Source organism: Aotus nancymaae, unplaced genomic scaffold (assembly GCF_030222135.1).
Source record: "Aotus nancymaae isolate 86718 unplaced genomic scaffold, 86718_ANA_hifiasm-v0.15.2.pri h1tg000057l, whole genome shotgun sequence".
In the NCBI taxonomy this organism is placed as follows: domain Eukaryota; kingdom Metazoa; phylum Chordata; class Mammalia; order Primates; family Aotidae; genus Aotus; species Aotus nancymaae.
Window position 1 is genome coordinate 60,041,443 of NW_026988471.1, and position 21,745 is coordinate 60,063,187.

The window sequence follows — 21,745 nt, forward strand, 5'->3', positions numbered from 1 at the left end:
GATGAAAATGATACCTTCATTGCTTTAATGAAGACATCACAAAAATGTATGCAATAGATAGCTATGAGATTTTTGAAAAAAACATACTGCTCATAATTTACAATATTTTTTAAAGATGAAAATGACAAGGATATTATTTATCAATAAAATTAAGAAACAAAGTATTATCAAACTATTATATGTTGTTTCTCCACACGAGTGGCACAAACTCTTAGTATTTAGGGACCAAAGCAATTCTTAGTAATTCTAGAAAATAATTCAACTAAAAATCTTGCACTTTCCATAACCACATTAAAAACAAACATTTAAAAAATTGTTTTAAACATTGTTTGATATGTATAAAAAATAAAATTTACAACTGACTGCAAACTAGCTCAATTTAAAAAATTTAGCGTATTTTCTTTAAATAAATTAGAATATCACATATGTACATGAGTTTTTCAGCTTTTTCTTCAATAGTTCTTAACCTCCTGCTCTCCTGATTCCACTGCCAAATATATCCCTATACAAACATACCAGGAAACAGTACTTCCTTCCTGCAATAATAGCAATACTTTATTACTGACTTGAAAGAAAGACAGCAAGATAATTCAGAGAGAAAAAAGTCTTCTCAACAAATTGGTGCTACAAAAACCAAATAGCTGTATGAAGAAGGAAAAAAATGTCAACATTACATATACAAAAGTTAACTCAAAATGTACTGTTATAGATCTAAATGTAAAAGAAAACTATAAAATTTACAGAAAACAGAGAAGAAGTCTTTGTGACCTTGGAACAAATATTTGTAGATTGGAAACAAATTTCATTAAAATTAAAATTTCTCCCCTAAAAGATACTATCAGTATGATGAAAAAGTAAGCTACAGGATGTGTGTGGGGCTTGTCCCCATACATACATCAGAGAAAGACTTCTCCGTAACGCTTAAGGGAAAAGATGGTTTTACAACTACATTTCACAAAAGAAGATAAACACACAACCAATAAACACATGACATAATGTTAAACATCATTAGATGAGGGAAGGACAAGTGAAACCATCATGAGATAACACTACTATTACCACTAGAATAGCTCAAATTTTAAAACTCTGGCCATATCAACTTCTGGCAAGGATGTGGAATAAATGAAATTCTCATATATTGCATGCTACAACTGTTTTTGGAAAGCAGTTTGGCAGCTTCTTATAAGGTTAACCTTGTAAGTGTAAACTCACCATATAATTCAGCAATTTCATTACTTGGTATTAATCTGAGAGATAAAAACATACATATGCTAAATAACCTGTACGTGAATGTTTATGGAAGCTTTGTTTGTAGTAGCCCAAACTATAAACCACTCAAATGTCCATCAGTAGGTGAGTAGATAAATGAATTGTGGTATACATATACAATGAATACATTACTCAGCAATAAAAACAAACCAAATACTGATACACATTTAACAACCTCAAAGAGCATTCTGAAAAAAACCCAGATACAAAAGAGTACATACTGCACTGATCCAATTATATGAAATTCTATAAAATGAAAATCTCATCTATAGTAACAGAAAGCAGAGGAAGAAAACCTGATAGCAAAACTGCAGGATGGACCTTCTTAAGTAATGGAAATATTCTTTATTTATATTAGAGGGTTACATATTTTTCAAAACTCGCCCTTTAAAATGAGTGCATTATTTATTACATGAAAAGTATACTGCACAACCTCACATCATATGCAACAATTAACTTAAAATGGATCAAAGACCTAAAAGTACGAGCTAAAACCAGAAATCTCTTAACAGAAAACATAGTCATCAATCTCTGTGACCTTAGATTCAGTACTGGTTTTGTAGATATGACACCAAAAGCACAAGCACAAAGGAAAACAGAGACACTGGACTTCATCAAAATTAGAAACTTTTGTAAATCACAGGATGCTTCTGAAGAAAGGGAATAAAACTCATATAATAGGAGAAAATATTTGTAAATCACATGCAATCTAACAAATCAGTATCTGAAATACATAAGGAATTCTTACAAATCAACGAAGACAACCCAATAAAATCAAAACCACAACTAGCTACCACTTTACCCAATAGGATAAAAATAAAAAAGACAGTAATGGCCTGGCACAGTGGCTCACGCCTATAATCCCAGCACTTTACGAGGCCGAGGCAGGCAGATCACAAGGTCAGGAGATCAAGACCATCCTGGCTAACACGGTAAAACCCCGTCTCTATAAAAATAAAAAAAAATTAGCCAGGCATGATGGTGCATGCCTGTAGTCCCAGTTACTCAGGAAGCTATAGCAGGCGTGAACCCCAGAGGCAGAGGTTGCAGTAAGCCGAGATTGCACCACTGCACTCCAGCCTGGGCAACAGAGAGAGATTCAGTCTCAAAAACAAACAAAAAAGATAGTAACAAGTCTTGGAAAGGATATGGAGAAACTGGAACCCTCACATGTTGCTGGTAGAAATGTAAAATGGTGCAGCTTTGCTAAACTGGCAACTCCTCAAAAAGCAATTACACAGGACCCAGAAATTGCACTCTATACCCAAGACACAAATGTTTGCAACATTATCGATAATAGCCCCAAAGTAGAAACAACGCAAATGTTCACCATCTGATCAATCTTCTGCTCCCTGGATTCAGCTGTGACTGAACAAACATTTCAACAAAGATGTATGAATGAATGTGTCTGTGTGTATATATGTATGTACATATATATATACACACACACACACACAGACACATACATGCATACATGCTTATGAATGGTCAACAGACACATAAAAAGCTACTAAAGATCCTTAACATTGGGAAAATGTAAACGTTAGAAATCACAATAAGATACCACTTAAGTAGTGGCAAGGTACACTACTACTACTAAGAATATGCCCAAAAGAAGTGAAAACGTATTATCTACACATAAACTTGTAAACAAATGCTCACAATACTCAAAGTGTAGAAATAACCCACAAGCCTTTCAACTGGTGAATGGTTAAACATCATGTGGTATAATTATAAAAAGGAATGAATTGCTGATACTTGCTATTTAACAAGGATGAATCTTGCAAATAGGCTAAGTGAAACAAACCAATCACAATGGGCCAAACATTGTATGGTTCCGTTGACAGGAAATGTCCAGAATAGGCAAATCCACAAAAATAAAAAGTAGACTATAATAGTGGTTGAAAAGGGCTAAAGCATTTGGGAGGAGGTTTCTTTTGAGGTGATAGAACTGTTCTGGAACTAGATGCTGGTCATGGTAACACAATTTTGTGAATATTGTAAAAACAGTACATTTTGAAGAAGTAAATTGATTGCATGTGAACTATACCTCAAAAAAATTGTTAAAGTTATACTTAACTAAATTCATTTGAAAAGGAAAAAAAGTTAGTTAAGAAACGAGAACAATGAGCTTAGAAGTATTTTATAATATTAAGAGAGATGCATTATAAACAACAAGTATCACTTGACCTCAAAGCAATTTGTATCTTAGACATGCTTTGCATCTTGGGCATCATAAAAAGCTACAATAAACCACATATTGGCAATAAAATGTTCTTAGCAGTAACGCTTCAGGAAAGTAGCTATAATTTTAAGTGAAACAGAGAAAATCTTTAGTACAGGAGTGTCCAATCTTTTGGCTTCCCTGGGCCACACTGGAAGAACAACAACTGTCTTGGCCCATACATAAAATACACTAATGACAGCTGATGAGCTAAAAAATTTGGGCATAAGAGTACGTGATATCAAATCATTACACCAGGAATTCTAAAAAATAAAAACAAACAGAAACTAAGAGAATACTTGAATTCAATGTTTGATAGTGCTAACCTGATATGATGGAAGAAAATGGAATGTCCTTTACACTGAGCTCAAAAGTGGCCTGTGCAGTTTTGTGTATCATTATGAAGATTTAAATATTCTACAAGCAATTTTATTTTCATATAGTACTTCTTCAAATTCACAGTGGTAAAGTATCATTTTTTTAAATTTCCTTTTTTCTTTTTCTTTTGGAGACGGAGCTTCGCTCTTGTCACCCAGCCTAGAGCGCAGTGGTGCAATCTTGGCTCACTGCAACCTCCGCTTCCTGGGTTCAAGTGATTCTCCTGCCTCAGCCTCCCGAGTAGCTAAGATTACAGGTGCCTGTCACCACGCCCAGTTAATTTTGTATTTTGGTAGAGATGGTGTTTCACCATTTTGGCCAGGCTGGTCTCGAACTCCTGACCTCAGGTGATCCGCCCGCCTCAGCCTCCCAAAGTGCTGGGATTACAGGCATGAGTCACTGTGCCTGGCAAAATTTTCATTTTTTATGCAAGTTCACCGAAAAAAAAAAACCTTCCATTTGGTTGAGGAACAATACTTTTGTAAAGTACTATAAAAATACAGCACCAATGTCTAATTGCTATAAAAACTGCTAAAGGCTTACTCTTATTTCTGTATCTATCCCAATGCAAACCAGTCAACATGGTCTGGAAACACATTTTTTAGTATTACTACTATAAAGGAAGAAATGGTCAAAACAAAACAAAGTTTTAAAAAAACCGAAGATGTAAACCAAATTTTTAAAAAGCAACCCAACTTTATCTATATATTAATATATAACCTATCAACCTAAAGGAAACATGTTTATGAACTGGCCACAGTTTAGAGTAATTAATTTTAGCACAAGAATTTTTTAATAAAATTAACATGAAAAACACTTTTTCCATAATTAGTTTATCAAAATCTGTTTTAAAATTCATTTCTGCTATATTACATACTTTATTATAATGAACTATATGGCAAAAGCTATACTTGCTGATGAAATGGGAGTGTTTCAAATAGGTAACTACTGTAACTAGCTGAAACAGTAAATTTCCACTTACCACAGTCCATGATTCCTGCTCTTTAGGCTCTAGAATTCCAGAATTAAAAATTTCTAGTAACTGTTGAAGCCCTCCAGCAGCAACAAACTGTAGGCAATTGTGAAAGTAATAGTTAAGAGAAAAGTAGCTGCTACATAATGCAGTAACGCTTCTTGATTTAGTAACTAGATATGTAAAATATTAAATATCTTTTATTTACACAATTATAACTTAATTTAAACTACCAAAATAGTTTCTATGCAAAATAAGAAGATAAAGCCCTACTTTCAAGAATTTAAGGGTGAGCGCAGGGGCTAATGCCTATAATCCTAGCACTTTGGGAGGCCAAAGCCAGAGGATGACTTGAGGCTAAGACTTAGACACCAGCCTAGGCAGCAAAGGAAGACCTCATCTCTACAAAAAATAAAAAGATTGGCCAGGTGTGGTGGCTTATGCCTATAGTTTCAGCTACTAGGGAGGCTGAGGCAGGAGGATCACCTGAACCCAGGAGGTCAAGGTTGCAGTGAGCCATAATCATGCCACTGCAATCCAGCCTGGGTGACAAGGTGAGACTCTGTCTCAAACCAAACAAACTAAAACAAACAAAACTTTTAAAAAATATATACTTGAAAGAGGCTATAAACATCTTTATATTCCCCTAGGCATTTAGTCCTAGACACTGGGATGTTCTCACAGTAAACAGTATCTTTTTTTGCTCCCCACACTGGAGTACAGTGGTGCAACCTCCGTCTCCTAGGTTCAAGTGATTCTCCTGCCTCAGCCATCCAGGTAGCTGGGATTACGGGTGCCGTGCTACCACACCCAGCTAATTTTACTTTTTTAGTAGAGACAGGGGTTTCACCATGTTGGCCAGGCTGGTCTCAAACTCCTGACCTTGTGATCCACCTGTCTCAGCCTCCCAACATGCTGGATCACAGGTGTGAGCCACCACATCTGGCCTCTCACAGTATTTCAATGGAGAAAAATCAGAGCTAAAAATAGGTGTACCAAGGCATTAAATAATCTCAGATTATTCCAACTTAAATACATGATTTTTAAACTATTATTTAATAGTATATTAGTTTAAAAACAATGAAGAATTATGGTACCCACTTCTGAAAAACTGGAGATAAATTATTTTTATCAATACATTGAAAAACACATGATCAAACCTTGCAACTCCAGGAATTTTTACTATTTTCCACTTGATCCTCACTTGAATCATCTGAATCTGGATAAAGATCACTGTAACTTCCCTATGAGAAAGGCAACAAAATAAGGAAGAATGGCAGAAGAATTATTCTAGAAGGGAAAAGATAATACCTTATAGAATTTCATTCCAGAGAGAATACAAATATTTAATGATAATAATGGAAATGCAATTACCGTTGACTCTCTCCTTATTCTTCTATTAGGTTTTCCCAGTGCTTCAATAATTTCCAGAGCATACAATAGCTTGTGAGCGCTCTTAATTTTGAGAAGTTCTTTCCAATTAAATCCATCATTACTCTTAAATTAGAAAAACATGTTTCTCAAGCCAACTTACTCAGGGAACACAAAAAAGAAAAACTTTAAACAAACTGACACTACGTAAAACCTCAAAATATTATATATACTTTAAAATATATTAAAACATATATGAAGACTAGTTATTAACTGGTACAAATGGTATGCTTAAAACATCAATTATTCATTAAATTTTCTGAAAATAAAACCAATTAAATTAATATATAAACAGCAGCATGGGCAAATAATCGTAACTTGTTAATCTACCCAATTGAAAGAAGAAACAAAATTATAGTCTAGTTGAATGGGTAAACTTCTAAAGATGGTGATGAATTAAATGCCTGTATTTAATACTTATAACTACATATTTAAAAGTCATACAAATATATGAACTCAGGAACGCTGTTTTCTACTGTCAATTCATGAAATAATGTAATTCACACTTAATGTGCATCTTTGAAATGCTATTACTAGTGCTACTATAAGTGATCATTCAGCATTTTCAAGAGCCCATCTTCCTAACTTCCAAGTCATGTGAGATATTGGACCTCCTACAATCACATGATAATGTTCCAAATCCTAGAATTAGCATAACATTAGGACATCTGTTTTTGCATTCATCCTATAGGAGTTCTTTTGGAGATCTCCTCAAATAGACTATGTATCATACACCTTTTAAAAACAATCTTTAAGCCAGGAGTAGAAGCTCACGCCTGTAATCCCAGCACTTTGGGAGGCTGAGGTGGGCAGATCATTTGAGGTCAGGAGGTAGAGATGAACTTGGCCAAAATGGGAAAACCCTGTCTCTAGTAAAAATACAAAAATCAGCCAGACATGGTGGCACATGCCTGTGGTCTCAGCTACTGGGGAAAGTCAGGGGAGGATTGCTTGAGTCCTGGTGGCTAAGGTTGCAGTAAGCTGAGATCACGCCACTGTACTCTAGCCTAGGTGACAGAGTGAGACCCTATCTCAAAAATAATTAAATGAAAACAATCTTTAATGCCGAAGACTTTAGAAAGATATCCAACACATGTGAGGTGATGTCCAGATGGAAATAAATTACCATACAGATATTAAATTTCTTTGCCTCACTTTCCCCAATAGCGTCAGTTAACTTGTATAAGCATAGAAAAGAAACACTGATGCACATCATTTCACCTTGGTTTATTTTCTCTAAACATTACTTTTTTGTTACTGAGAACAAAAAGCAATATTCAAAACACACTGTAATAAGAAAAAGCACTAATATAAAATGGCAAATCCCTATTTTATAATTCTGGAAAACATCTTCAACTTGCATTTAGCCTATGACATGTTATTCACCCTAACTAAACAAATGAACATTAAAATGAAGTGGCACTTTTTACCTATTATATGGGTAAAAACTATATTCAGATTTACTGAGGGTATGTCAACAGGCAATCTTCTACACTGTCAATAGGAACATAAACTGGTAACAGCCTCTAGGAGAGTAAAGAGATTCTATGGGCTCACCTGTTCATCTGAGATATTCTGGAATGCCATCAACATATTAGGACATGTAGGAAGAAGCATCAGTAGCTCCCAGACACGCCTAGAAAGATTTTCCGCATGAAGATGAAGTTCTTCACATCTTAAACTCTACAAAAATAAAAACAACTGCTTTATCAAAACACATCAGAAGAAAAAAGTTTAAGCTCAAATTTCTGTGTAAAATCATCACCAAATTTGCTAATATTTTCTAATCTTTCTGAAAAGTGAGACATGAAACATAAAGTGAGACATGAAACATTTGTTATATGACGCATAATATTTGAGAAAATACTCAAAGCAGTGTTTTTTCACCTTCTTACTGAACATTTTTCTAGAAAAGCCTTCCTCTAAGACTGATCATGTGCCTCATGAAACTTCTGAAATAAAACTGAAAACATCTGTTTAAAGTCCTTTCGAGCAAATTTCAATATGACTACCACCTATTTCCATTTTGCGGATCACTATTCTAAGCACAACAAAGACTTAGTGAATTAAATCCTTGAACTTCCATTTAGGAAAAGAGCCTATCTGTTTCTCTTATTTTGCTAATCTTAAACCTCATTTTCCAGTCTCAGATGAACTAAGAAGAAAGTAAACAATTTTAAAGACCTATTTTCTTCCATTATCATTTGCTAAATCTGAATTCAGAAAGGTGCTAACAGTAAGCTAAATAACATTTCAGAAACTATTTAGGAAATAGGCGATTAAAAAAAAATTAAAGTACCACCCTGAGAGGTAAAAAGAGTAAAAGCTAAATTCACAGTTTTGGTGTTTTCCACAGATTATACATTTATTACTATTGCTACTATCATAGTAATTCTTTGCTATAATATGGTCTAGAGATATTCTATAAACCTATAAAAAGAAACTTAGTCCTTTTGGTATGAAGGCAGAAAGCTGGGTACACTCAGATGGCAAGGAAATCTTAGAAGGTTTCAAGGTAAACTTGGTGTTTCACAAGCTTGACGAACAAAGAAACAGAAGCAACCCCCAAGTAACATCTGTGCTTTTTCACTTGAGGAAATGACACTCAAGAGTTCTTCGATAAAACAATTCATTCCTTTGTAAATAACTATTAGAGAGAGAGAGAGAGAAAGAGAGAGAGAGAGAGAGAGATTGATTGAACTCTATGCAAAAAAGGATTTGAAGGAAAAAAATCTTCCAAGTGTACCTAACTATGTTCTGTTATGACTGAAACTCTCATGAGACATACACAGTAAAAATCCTTTCCTTTTACATTTCTGTGTAACTCTCATCAGGACCAAATCTATCTTATTCAGCAAAGAATCCCTATATCAATCTGCCAAAAATAAAATTCAATAAACTGCTAAAACAATGAAATGCTTTCCCTCTGGTTTAAGTCTCACTCAGACTAACACAACAGCCTATTAACTGGATCTTTTATCACTGGTCTTGGTTTTCTCTACTACATCCTCCATACAAACATCTAAATTTTGTTTCTAAAAGCCCAGAAAAGAGCTCATTTTGAAGCTTAAAACTAGCCATAATGGTGGATTAAAAGAAAAATCATGTAAGGTCCTTTTGCAGTATAGGTTACAGAGTACCTTTCTGTCCTAGTATTTAAATTACACTATGCTCATATTCCCAGTTTCTCAAACATGTCATTTGCTTTAAGGAAGAAAATCTGTAATGCTTTACCCTTCACTCTTATCAGTAGCTGGACCCAATTGGAACAACTGCTCTTTTGAAAAAAGCCTTCTGTAAATTTTCATCCCCCTCCTAATACATGGAATAGAACACCAGCACTAGGGGAGAAAAGGGAGGTTCATGGGCACCTTTTATTGATTATTCTGCTTGAAAACAATGAAGATTTCTTGGGAGTTTAACAATGTACCATCACCTGAGAAACTGAGGTATACAAAACCAAGGGCTGAATGGCAGCCCATTGCATCCATAATCAAACACATCATGGAAATGGGAAGAAGTCACTTAACCATCTTGGAGAATAAAGAAAAGAAAGAATACTAGCTTAACACAGAGAAAACCATCAAAATACTACCACTTTACCTGCCCCTCAATCTCAAAATTGTGACTCATTGCATAAGCTCTTTGAATACATGAAAAGGTCTTGGAATAAGTCCATTTAAAGGCATTGTTTTAAGTCCAGGCAAGGTGGCTCATGCCTGTAATCTAGTACTTTGGGAAGCCAAGGCAGGTGGGTTACCTGTCAGCAGTTCGAGACCAGCCTGACCAACATGGAGAAACCCTTTCTCTACTAAAAATATAAAATTAGCTGGACGTGGTGGTGCATCCCTGTAATCCCAGCTACTCAGGAGGCTGAGGCAGGAGAATCGCTTGAACCCGGGAGGCGGAGGCTGTGGTGAGCCAAGATCACACCATTGCACTCCAGCCTTGGCAGCAAGAGCGAAACTCCATCTCGAAAACAAATAAATAAATGTTAGTGAATTGAAAATCGGTCCTTTAAGTGATGTCATATACCCGCTTGCCACTGAATGTCATCTTCAGGGTGGGCACAGTAGTTTAAGCCTATAATCCTAACACATTGGGAGGATCGCTTGAGGCCAGGAATTTAAAACCAACCTGGGCAACACAGAGAGACCATATCTACAAAAAACTTTTAAAAATCAGCCAGGTGCACTGGCATGCGCCTGGAGTTCCACTTACTCAGGAGGCTGAGGCAGCAGGATCCCTTGAGCCCAAGAGATAAAGGGGCTACACTGAGCTATAATCATACCACTGCACTCCAGCCTAGGTGACAACAGTGAGATCGTGTCTCCCAAAAAAAAAAAAAGAAAAAAAACAAATGCCATCTTTATAGTGATAACCCACAAACCATTTTTCTAGATTATACCCTTTCTCTGAGTTTCAAACTTATGTATCCAAATGATTACTTGACATCTCCACCTGATGTCCTTCAGGCATCCATCTATCCTCCATCTCAAATGGAATCCACGCTGTTGCTCAAGACAGAAACCCAATGCCATTTCTGTCTTCCTTCTCTACTCCTAAAACCCAAACCACTACGAAGTGTTGTTGTTTTGACTTGTCTGTTTATTTCCACTGCTGCCATCCTATGCCAGGGCACTATCAACTCCTTCCTGGACTAGTATATCAAATGTTTTACTGAATTTGTTACTTTTGCCAAAGAAACTTATTAGGTATAAAACAAAAATCAGAACATGTGTTTATCCACCGTTTAAAATCTTTAAATGACATCCACTTTGAGTAAAATGGAAATGACTCACGATGATCCAAAAGGTTTACATTATTTTGCTCTGCCTACCTTTCTAATTTCATTGCCCTCATTCTACTCTCCCATTCTCCTCCACATTCTCCTTCCTAGCTCTCTAACAATTCCTGAACCTGCCTAACTCCTTATATCAAGCATTTCTCCAGATTACTCTATCCAGACCATTTCTCAACTTTTTAACTGGTTTTTCATCCTTCTAGCTCAGATTATATAGTCTCCCGTAGAGAGCCCTTTCTAGATCAAAGTATTGATTAAAACAGTATATCTGGATCATGTTAAGTAAATAGTTAATGAATATATAAATGGGTTCTTAATTTTGCTTTTTTTTTTTTTTTTGAGATGGAGTTTCGTTCTGTCGCCCAGGCTGGAGTGCAGTGGTGTGATCTCAGCTCACTGCAACCTCCGCCTCCTGGGTTCAAGCGATTCTCTGATCTCACCCTCCCGAGTAGCTGGGATTACAGGCGCACGCCACCATGCCTGGGTAATTTTTGTATTTTTAGTAGAGATGGCGTTTCACCATGTTAGTCAGGCTGGTCTCAAACTCCTGACCTAGTGATCCGCCTGCCTCAGCCTCCCAAAATGCTGGGACTACAGGCATGAGCCACTGGGCGCAGCCCAATTTTACTACTCTTAAAAGATTACCAAAGGCTGGACATGGTCGCTCACGCCTGTAATCCAGCACTTTGGGAGACCGAGGCGGGCAAATCACTTGAGGTCAAGTGTTTGAAACCAGCCTGGCCCATATGGCGAAACCCCCATCTATACTAAAAATAAAAAAATTAGCTGGGCATGGTGGTGGATGCCTATAATCCCAACTACTTGGGAGGCTGAGGCAGGAGAATCGCTTGAACCCAAGGGGCAGAGGTTGCAGTGAGCCGAGATCATGCCACTGCACTCCAGCCTGGGAGACAGAGGAAGACTTCGTATCCAAACAAACAAACAAAACGAGAAAATTATAATTTTATTTTATAACATACTATAATCTATAGTTTTATTCAAGTTACTATATCCTCTCAACAGAAAGACAAAACAAGATTTGTGAAAATCAAACATAATCACCTCACTATCATCCACTGCCACTTTTCCTGAGGGTGGTTTAAATGATGCAAGCATCTCTAATAAATCAAAAAGAGTAGTTAAATGAGGTTCTTGTAAAAGCAAAAGCATTGGAATGTTGTCCTTCTGAGGGGGTGGGAGGCAAGATGCTGGCAGCTGAACACCTTCCCCTTTCCGTTCTCTCCTTGGTGCACCCAAAGATACAAATACCATCTATAAAAAAAAAAAAAAAAAAAAAAAAAACAAGAAAAAAAAATTTATGCATATCAAGTTTTTTGGTTTAATAAAACAAATCTGAAGCATAAAATAACTTCACTTAGAATTTTAACAAAGCAGTAAGAGCTGTTTTTAAATTAGACCTGTGACCGTTCAACTGATGACTATAAACAGATCATTAAAACTCAAAACACATTTTAAATATGTACCTGCATATCCTTAAAACCAAGTTCATGAAGTGCTTTTTCATCATAATCTGTTGTTAACTCATGTCCAGATGAAATCATCCTGACAGGTCCCATGAGGCCTCCTTTAAAACAGCAGAAGATGGAAATAATTTGTTTCAAAGAATTAATTTATTTGCTGACAAAAATATATAGTTGTAGCAATTAAGCACACTACATGCAAATCTTAAATGTAATTCCAACCCTCCAGATTTTAGGTAAAGACAGTAAACTCAATAGATTGAGAATAGTTATTTCTAGAATGCATGAAGTCCTTTTTGCTGCCTACATCTTCAACTTCATTTCCCACATCTTCCCTACCTCACTAGGTTCAGCCAACTGGTCTCTTTGACCTTTCTTGAAAATACCAAGTATTTTCCCATCTCAAGGACTAAGATTCCTCTCCAGAAATTCAAGATACTTATTCTCTCACCTCTTTCAAGTCTCTCATCCAATGGGAGCTTTCTCCTTCCTAACCCAATCTAAAAGCCTCATTTCATCATTAACCCTTTACTCTGCTTTATCTTTCTTTAAAGCACTTATTAATATCTCATATTTACAATATGGGAAGGGAAGGGAGGGTGGGGAGAAAGAAGAGAAGGAAGGAAAGAAAAAAGGGAAGGAGAATGGAAAAATGGAAGGAAAAAGGAAAGAAAAACAGAAACGAAATGAAGAAAGACAAATTCCCAGTTCCACAGGGGCAGAGATGTTTTATTCACACATGCATTCCAGGCACTAAAATGGAATAGACATTCAAATTAACTATTGTATAATGCACAACTTTTAAGGGGAAAAAATGATTAGAGCCGAAAAATTAAGCAAAATTCTATGTTTGATGAAAAATTTAAACTTTAAAAGTATTGCTAAATTTCATTCATTTGATGTAGAAAAACTCCAAAGAACAGACACTGAACAATTGCTTTCAAGAAAAATAAGTGGGGTAAGGCTATTCTTTTCATAAAGACACATAACATTTTAAAATTACCTTTCCCTTCACATGAATAAAAAAGGTCTGCGGGAAAATATTTCAAACACAGAGAAGGAACAGGTTTTTCTTTTCTTTTTTTTTTTTTTATTGCATTTTAGGTTTGGGGTACATGTGAAAAACATGCAAGGTTGTTGCATAGGTGCATACGTGGCAGTATGATTTGCTGCCTCCCTCCCCTCTCCCCTTCAACTATATCTGGCATTTCTCCCTATGCTATCCCTCCCCAACTCCCCACCCCTCCACTGTCCCCCCTCCCCCCAACAGACCCCCGTGTATAGTGCTCCCCTCCCTGTGTCCATGTGTTCTCCTTGCTCAACACCCACCTATGAGTGACAACATGTGGTGTCTGATTTTGTGTTCTTGTGTCAGTTTGCTGAGAATGATGGTTTCCAGGTTCATCCATGTCCCTACAAAGGACGTGAACTCCTCGTTTTTGATGGCTGCATAATATTCCATGGTGTATATGTGCCACATTTTTCCTGTCCAGTCTATCATCGATGGGCATTTGGGCTGGTTCCAGGTCTTTGCTATTGTAAACTGTGCTGCAATGAACATTCGTGTGCATGTGTCCTTATAGTAGAACGATTTATAATCCTTCGGATATATGCCCAGTAATGGGATTGCTGGGTCAAATGGAATTTCTATTTCTAGGTCCTTGAGGAATTGCCACACTGTTTTCCACAGTGGTTGAACTAATTTACACTCCCACCAACAGTGTAAAAGTGTTCCTATTTCTCCACATCCTCTCCAGCATCTGTTGTCTCCAGATTTTTTAATGATCGCCATTCTAACTGGCATGAGATGGTATCTCAATGTAGTTTTGATTTGCATTTCTCTAATGACCAGTGATGATGAGCATTTTTTCATATGTTTGTTGGACTCATGTATGTCTTCTTTTGTAAAGTATCTATTCATATCCTTTGCCCATTTTTGAATGGGCTTGTTTGTTTTTTTCTTGTAAATCTTTTTTAGCTCGTTGTAAATTTTGGGTATCAGCCCTTTGTCAGACGGGTAGGCTGCAAAAAATTTTTTCCCATTCTGTTGGTTGCCGATTCACTCTATTGACTGTTTCTTTTGCCGTGCAGAAGCTGTGGAGTTTGATTAGGTCCCACTGGTCTATTTTGGCTTTTGTTGCCAATGCTTTTGGTGTTTTGGTCATAAAGTCCTTGCCTACGCCTATGTCCTGAATGGTTTTGCCTAGGTTTCCTTCTAGTGTTTTTATGGTGTTACGTCTTATGTTTAAGTCTTTAATCCATCTGGAGTCAATTTTAGTGTAAGGTGTCAGGAAGGGGTTGAGTTTCTGCTTTCTGCATATGGCTAGCCAGTTTTCCCAACACCACTTATTGAACAGGGAATCCTTTCCCCATTGCTTGTTTTTTTCAGGTTTGTCAAAGATCAGGTGGTTGTAGATATGTTGTGTCTCCTCCGACGCCTCTGTTCTGTTCCATTGGTCTATATCTCTGTTTTGGTACCAGTACCATGCTGTTTTGATTACTGTAACCTTGTAGTAGAGTTTGATGTCTGGTAGTGTGATGCCTCCTGCTTTGTTGTTTTTGCTTAGAATTGACTTGGCTATACGGGCTCTCTTTTGGTTCCATATGAAGTTTAAGGTGGTTTTTTCCAGTTCTGTGAGGAAGGTCATTGGTAGCTTGATGGGGATAGCGTTGAATCTGTAAATTACTTTGGGCAGTATGGCCATTTTCACGATATTAATTCTTCCTAACCATGAACATGGAATGTTTCTCCATCTGTTTGTGTCCTCTCTTATTTCGTTGAGCAGTGATTTGTAGTTCTCCTTGAAGAGGTCCTTTACGTTCCTTGTTAGTTGTATTCCTAGGTATTTTATTCTTTTTGTAGCAATTGTGAATGGCAGTTCGTTCTTGATTTGGCTCTCTTTAAGTCTGTTATTGGTGTATAGGAATGCTTGTGATTTTTGCACATTGATTTTGCATCCTGAGACTTTGCTGAAGTTGCTTATCAGTTTCAGGAGATTTTGGGCTGAGGTGATAGGGTCTTCTAGATATACAATCATGTCGTCTGCAAATAGAGACAATTTGACTTCCTCCTTTCCTAATTGAATACCCTTTATTTCTTTCTCTTGCCTGATTGCTCTGGCTAGAACTTCCAGTACTATATTGAATAGGAGTGGTGAGAGAGGGCATCCTTGTCTAGTGCCAGATTTCAAAGGGAATGCTTCCAGTTTTTGCCCATTCAGTATGATATTGGCTGTCGGTTTGTCATAAATAGCTTTTATTATTTTGAGATGCGTTCCGTCGATACCTAGTTTATTGAGAGTTTTTAGCATAAAGGTCTGTTGAATTTTGTCGAAGACCTTCTCTGCATCAATTGAGATAATCATGTGGTTTTTGTTTTTGGTTCTGTTTATGTGGTGAATTACATTTATAGACCTGCGTATACTGAACCAGCCTTGCGTCCCCGGGATGAATCCTACTTGATCATGGTGGATAAGCTTTTTGATGTGCTGTTGTAATCAGCTTGCCAGTATTTTATTGAAGATTTTTGCATCTATGTTCATCATGGATATTGGCCTGTAGTTTTCTTTTCTTGTTGAGTCTCTGCCAGGTTTTGGTATTAGGATGATGTTGGTCTCATAAAATGATTTGGGAAGGATTCCCTCTTTTTGGATTATTTGGAATAGTTTCAGTAGGAATGGTACCAGTTCCTCTTTGTATGTCTGGTAGAATTCAGCTGTGAAACCATCTGGGCCTGGGCTTTTTTTGGGTGGTAGGCTCTTAATTGCTGCCTCGACTTCAGACCTTGTTATTGGTCTATTCAGGGTTTCGACTTCTTCCTGGTTTAGGCATGGGAGGAGGCTACTGTCCAGGAATTTATCCATTTCTTCCAGGTTTTCTAATTTATGTGCATAGAGTTGTTTGTAATAATCTCTGATGATGGTTTGAATTTCCGTGGCATCTGTGGTGATATCCCCTTTATCATTTTTTATTGCATCTATTTGGTTATTCTCTCTTTTCTTTTTTATTAGTCTGGCTAGTGGTCTGTCTATTTTGTTGATCTTTTCAAAAAACCAGCTCCTGGATTTATTGATTTTTTTGTAGGGTTTTTCGTGTCTCTATCTCCTTCAATTCTGCTTTGATCTTAGTTATTTCTTGTCTTCTGCTAGGTTTTGAGTTTTTTTGATCTTGCTCCTCTAGCTCTTTAAATTTTGATGATAGGGTGTCAATTTTAGTTCTCTCCTTTCTTCTCATGTGGGCACTTATTGCTCTATATTTTCCTCTAGAGACTGCTCGGTACTCTACACATTCAGAGAAACTTCTCTAGTAACAGACTATAGAAATGGTCCCTGAAAGTATAGTCTTAGGAACAGGTTTTTCTCCCAATAAGAGTCATTTTGGCAACTTGTCTTAAGCACAATTGTTTTATAACTAAATTGCTAATCACTGTGCTGCTAAATCTATGATTCTTTCCCTTCTCATTATTTCTAGCCCTCAATCCTGGCCCTCAAAATGGTTTGACAAATATTCAATCCTATTTTCTTCTAAATTTTCCTACCATTCATTAAGGAATATGACATTTTAAAAATATCCTAAATATTAGAAAAAGAGGGGGTTATTTCCCCAAACAAGTCATAGATGACTAATTTTCAGTATTCATTCTGTATTATTTAACTAACAATTCCCACACCAAAATCATATTATACTTTAAATGTTTATATAGCTAGTATAGAAATTAAACTTTCTATTATCCTTTTTGGTTTTTCTCCCAGAGCTTTTTTGTAAGGTACCAATTTACTGACCTCCCAGAGATTCTAATACTGCTTATTCGTACAGGTAACTTCACAGTAGTTTCATCAAATTTTAAACAAAAATCACATTGGGATTTTAGATACAACATTTAAAAAAAATAAATTTACTTAACATCTTCACAATACTTAGTATGGACACATGCTATTTCAATTTACTCAGCTGTCCACTTATCTCAAAAAGTTTTATTCTCACATTTTACAAAGACCTCACATCATTTTTTTTTTTTTTTTTTTTTTTTGGAGACAGAGTCTCACTCTGTCACCCAGGCTAGAGTGCAGTGGCACAATCTCAGCTCACTACAACTTCAGTCTCCCGGTTTCAAGCTAATCTTGTGCCTCAGATTCCCGAACAGCTAGGACTACAGGCGTGCACTATTATGCCCAAGTAATTATTGTATTTTTAGTAGAGACGGGTTTCATTATGTTGGCTAGGCTGGTCTCAAACTCTTAATCTCAAGTGATCAGCCTGCCTCGGTCCCCCCAAAGTGCTGGGATTACAGGCATGACCCACCACGCATGGCCAGATTTTAACATTTTAAAATTGCTATTGCATACCTGATTTCTTCAGTGTCCTATCATCATGTTGCTCACAAATTATAATTGAATAATCTAACAGCTATACTATTTCATAGCATATTTTATTTTATTCAACTCATTTTATATTATACAAAATGAGAAGAAAAGTAAATGCTTATAAAGCAGTATGTTCATTAAGAAGAGCTTTGGCTACTGGATGGACAGAAATTCTATATTAAACTTTTAATACTTTGGTAGTTTTGTTTTGTTTTTTGAGACAGTCTCACTCTGTTGCCCAGGCTGGAGTGCAGTGGCATGGTATTGGCTCACTGCAACCTCTGCCTCCCCAGCTCAAGCAATTCTCGTGCCTCAACTTCCCGAGTAGCTGGGATTACAGGTGCACGCCACCAGGCCCAGATAATTTTTGTATTTTTAGTAGAGACAGGGTTTTGCCATGTTAGCAGGCTGGTCTTGAACTCCTGGCCTCAAGTGATACTCCCACCTCAGCCTCCCACAGTGCTGGGATTACAGACGAGCCACCGCACCTGGCAATATTTTGGTAGATTTTTATTAAATGCCTATTCTATCTTGCTGAGACTATTAAATGTAATGATTACAAATCTTTGCAATATTAAAACACTCTTAGTCATGATTAACTGCTACAATAATACAGTGATCTGTGCCTTAATTTGTTGGATACTCTAATTAAGATGCATAAATTTGTTCCAAAAGAGAACTGCAATGGCTAGTGTTTTATTTAGGATAATGGCCCGTATGTGATGTGAGACAGGCTTATATTCTGTGCATTAATGACAAGTGTTAAGGTCTGAAAATATGTTTTCCCCAAATTCGTATGGTGAATTCTAATTTCCAAGGCAATGATATTTGGAGGTAGGGCCTTTTGGAGGTTGTTAGGTATTAGGCAGAGCCCTCCATCAATGGGAGTGGCATCTCTACGAAAGAGGCCCAAAAGAGCTTGCTTGGGCCTTCTACTATGTGAAGACACAGCAATAAAGCACCATCTCATCGTCTATGAGAAAGCTGTCACTAGACACCTGAATCTGCTGGCACCTTGATCTTGAAATTCCCAGGTTCCAGACCATGAGAAACAAACTTCTTTTCTTTATAAGCTACCCCGTTTATGATATTTTGATATAGCAGGCTGGACGGACAATGACAACACATTAATGTTGATTCTTATGGCTGAACTAGATTTTATAATACATTGAGCTGCCTTCTATCTTTTACTACCTTTGAGAAGATCTTTTTAACGTAAGAACTGCTTATTCCTTACCAGTTCTTAGAAATTCTACCTTTAAAAAATTAAAATATTAATGAATGTTTCAAGACAAAACAAAACCTTAAAAACTCTTGATTTGATTGAATACTGAACACACATGTAATTTTTCCCCTTTACAACTCAAATAAAATAAATTTTAACAATTTTACAGACACAGGCCAGGTGTGGTGGCTCACACCTGTAATTCCAGCACTTTGGGAGGCCAAGGCAGCAGATCACGAGGTCGGGAGTTCGAGACCAATCTGGCCTGGTAAAATCCTGTCTCTACTCAAAATGCAAAAATTAGCTGGGCGTGGTGGCGTGTACCTGTAGTTTCAGCTACTCAGGAGGCTGAGGCAGAAGAATTGCTTGTCAAAATCCATGAGGCAGAGGCTGCAGTGAGCCGAGATCATGCCACTGTACTCCAGCCTGGGCAACACAGCGTCTGTCTCAAAAAAAAAAAAAAAAAAAAAAAAATCACAGACATTAACTGACAAGAAAAAAAAGGGATCATACCAACAACGTTTGCAAAATGATCACCAAATGAATTTGTGATGAACAGCAAGCCCCAAAAAAGATAAATTGCAAAATGATCTGGCATAAGAGTAAGATCAAAATCTAACCCTCACACATACAAAAGGAAGAAAGAAAAGGAAAAGTGCCTCAGAAATCTGCAACACCTTACCAAGAGCCTAGAAACAGAAATTAAACAGGTAAGGAGAGAAGAAAAAGAGAAAAAATTAAGGAACATATAATTGTTACCTTTTCTAAGTTTCATAAAAGTTATAAACTCATACATCTAAGAGGTAAATTAAACCCAGATCTCAAACATAAAGAAAGGCATATTCAGAAAAATCAATGTTAAAGAAACATCTTTAAAGCCAACCATGGGGTGAAAAAAAAAAAAAAAAAAAACAGGAGGTAAAGGACAAAAGGAAAACCACTGAATCAGGTCACAAACTCTGCAAACCAAATAATATCAAACAACAATTCTAAAGTCCTAAAAGAGGAAAAAATCCTCATGTCCAGTGAATTTAATGTCCAGTGAAAATATCCATCAACAATGAAGGTAAAATAAACATTTTTAAATAAACTTTTTTCTAGACAAAAAACAGCTTGAGAAAATTTGTCACCAGAAGACCTAGAGTACAAAGCTTTAAAGGAAGTTTACTAGAAAGAAGGGGAAAAGGTCAGGTACAGTGGGTCACGCCTATAAATCTAGCACTCTGGAAGGCCAAGGTGGGAGGATTGCTTGAGCCCAGGAGTTTCAGACTAGCCTGGGCATCATGGCAAAACCCTGTCTCTACAAAAAATACAAAATCAGCTGGCCATGGTGGCCGGCACCTGTACTCCCAGCTACTCAGGAAACTGAGGTGGGAGAATCACCTGAGCATGGGAGGTTGAGGCTGTGGTGAACCACGATCATGCCACTTCACTCCAGCCTGGGTAACAGAGTGAGACCCTGTATCAAAAAATAAATAAAATAAAATAACAGAGAGAAAGCTGGAAAAGAAACCAAATAGAAACTAAGATCTATGCACAGGAATGAAAAGTGTCAGAAGTGCTAAATATGCGCTAAAAAATAAAAGAGATGGGACAAATAGAAAATTAAAAAATTACATTAAATGTAAATAATCTAAACACTAGAGACAGTATCAGACAAACAAAAAAGCAAAATTAAACAATTAAGAAAAAATGCTAATCTTAAAAAGATATTTCAACTATAAAAACAGGCATATTTTTTCACAGAAAAAAGAGCTCTTAGATATTAAAAGAATGACAGAAATGAAAAACTCAGAAGGACTGCAAAATAAAGTTGATAACATCTCTCAGGAACTTGAGTTACAACTTACAAAAAAGAAACACAAAAAAGATAAATTAGTAAGAGTCCTAGAGATGAAACATCTAGATAATGGATATGTTCTATAAAGAGAGAAAATGATAAAATAGAAGACAAGAAATCTATGAACCATTTCAGGAAAATTTCTCCAAACTGAAAAATATAACCCGACAAACTGAAAGGGCCCAATGCTAAATACCTAAATATGTAAATACTGAAGCATCTACCACGTCATTGGAAACAGACCTCTGTCAGTAAAAATACGACATGTTAACTGGGCACAGTGGCTCAGGCCTGTAATCCCAGCACTTTCAGAGGCCAGAGTGGGCAGATAGCTTTGAGCTCAGGAGTTCAAGACCAACCTAGGCAACATAGGTTGGTAGAAACCCTGTTTCTACTAAAAATACAAAAAATTAGCCGGGGATAATGGTGCCCGCCTATAGCCCCAGTTCCTCAGGATGCTCAGGTAGGAGCATAACTTGAATCTGGAGGTTTCAGTGAATCAAGATCGTACCACTGCACTCCAGCCTGGGTGACAAGGGAAGACTGTCAAAACAAACAAACAAACAAAAAACTACATGTAAAAAATATCAGAATTCAGAATGGTTTCAGAATTCAACAGCAACAATGAAATCAAGAAACAATGGAGAAGTTCCTCTAAAATTTTGCACCAAAATAACTTCCTACTTAGAATTCTATACCAGCTAATTTATCATTTGGGTATGAAAACATGAGATACCTATTTTTAATGATGCAAGGA

At 36.7% G+C, this 21,745-nt stretch overlaps 1 protein-coding gene and 1 pseudogene across 4 annotated transcripts in view; both read right to left on the bottom strand.

Moving 5' to 3' along the window:
- The window catches only part of USP34 (ubiquitin specific peptidase 34), a 292,847-nt gene that overhangs the window by 105,387 nt on the left and 165,715 nt on the right, over positions 1–21,745 (bottom strand). For all 4 annotated transcript variants that reach the window (XM_064364160.1, XM_064364157.1, XM_064364159.1 and 1 more), the window contains 6 exons: positions 12,564–12,664; positions 12,142–12,351; positions 7,833–7,958; positions 6,219–6,341; positions 6,005–6,088; positions 4,854–4,940 (listed from right to left, as the gene is read on the bottom strand). In XM_064364160.1, the coding sequence (XP_064220230.1) occupies positions 4,854–4,940; positions 6,005–6,088; positions 6,219–6,341; positions 7,833–7,958; positions 12,142–12,351; positions 12,564–12,664 (731 nt within the window). The remainder of the gene's footprint in view (positions 1–4,853; positions 4,941–6,004; positions 6,089–6,218; positions 6,342–7,832; positions 7,959–12,141; positions 12,352–12,563; positions 12,665–21,745) is intronic.
- Positions 16,808–16,904, bottom strand: LOC135269866 (small nucleolar RNA U3; annotated as a pseudogene).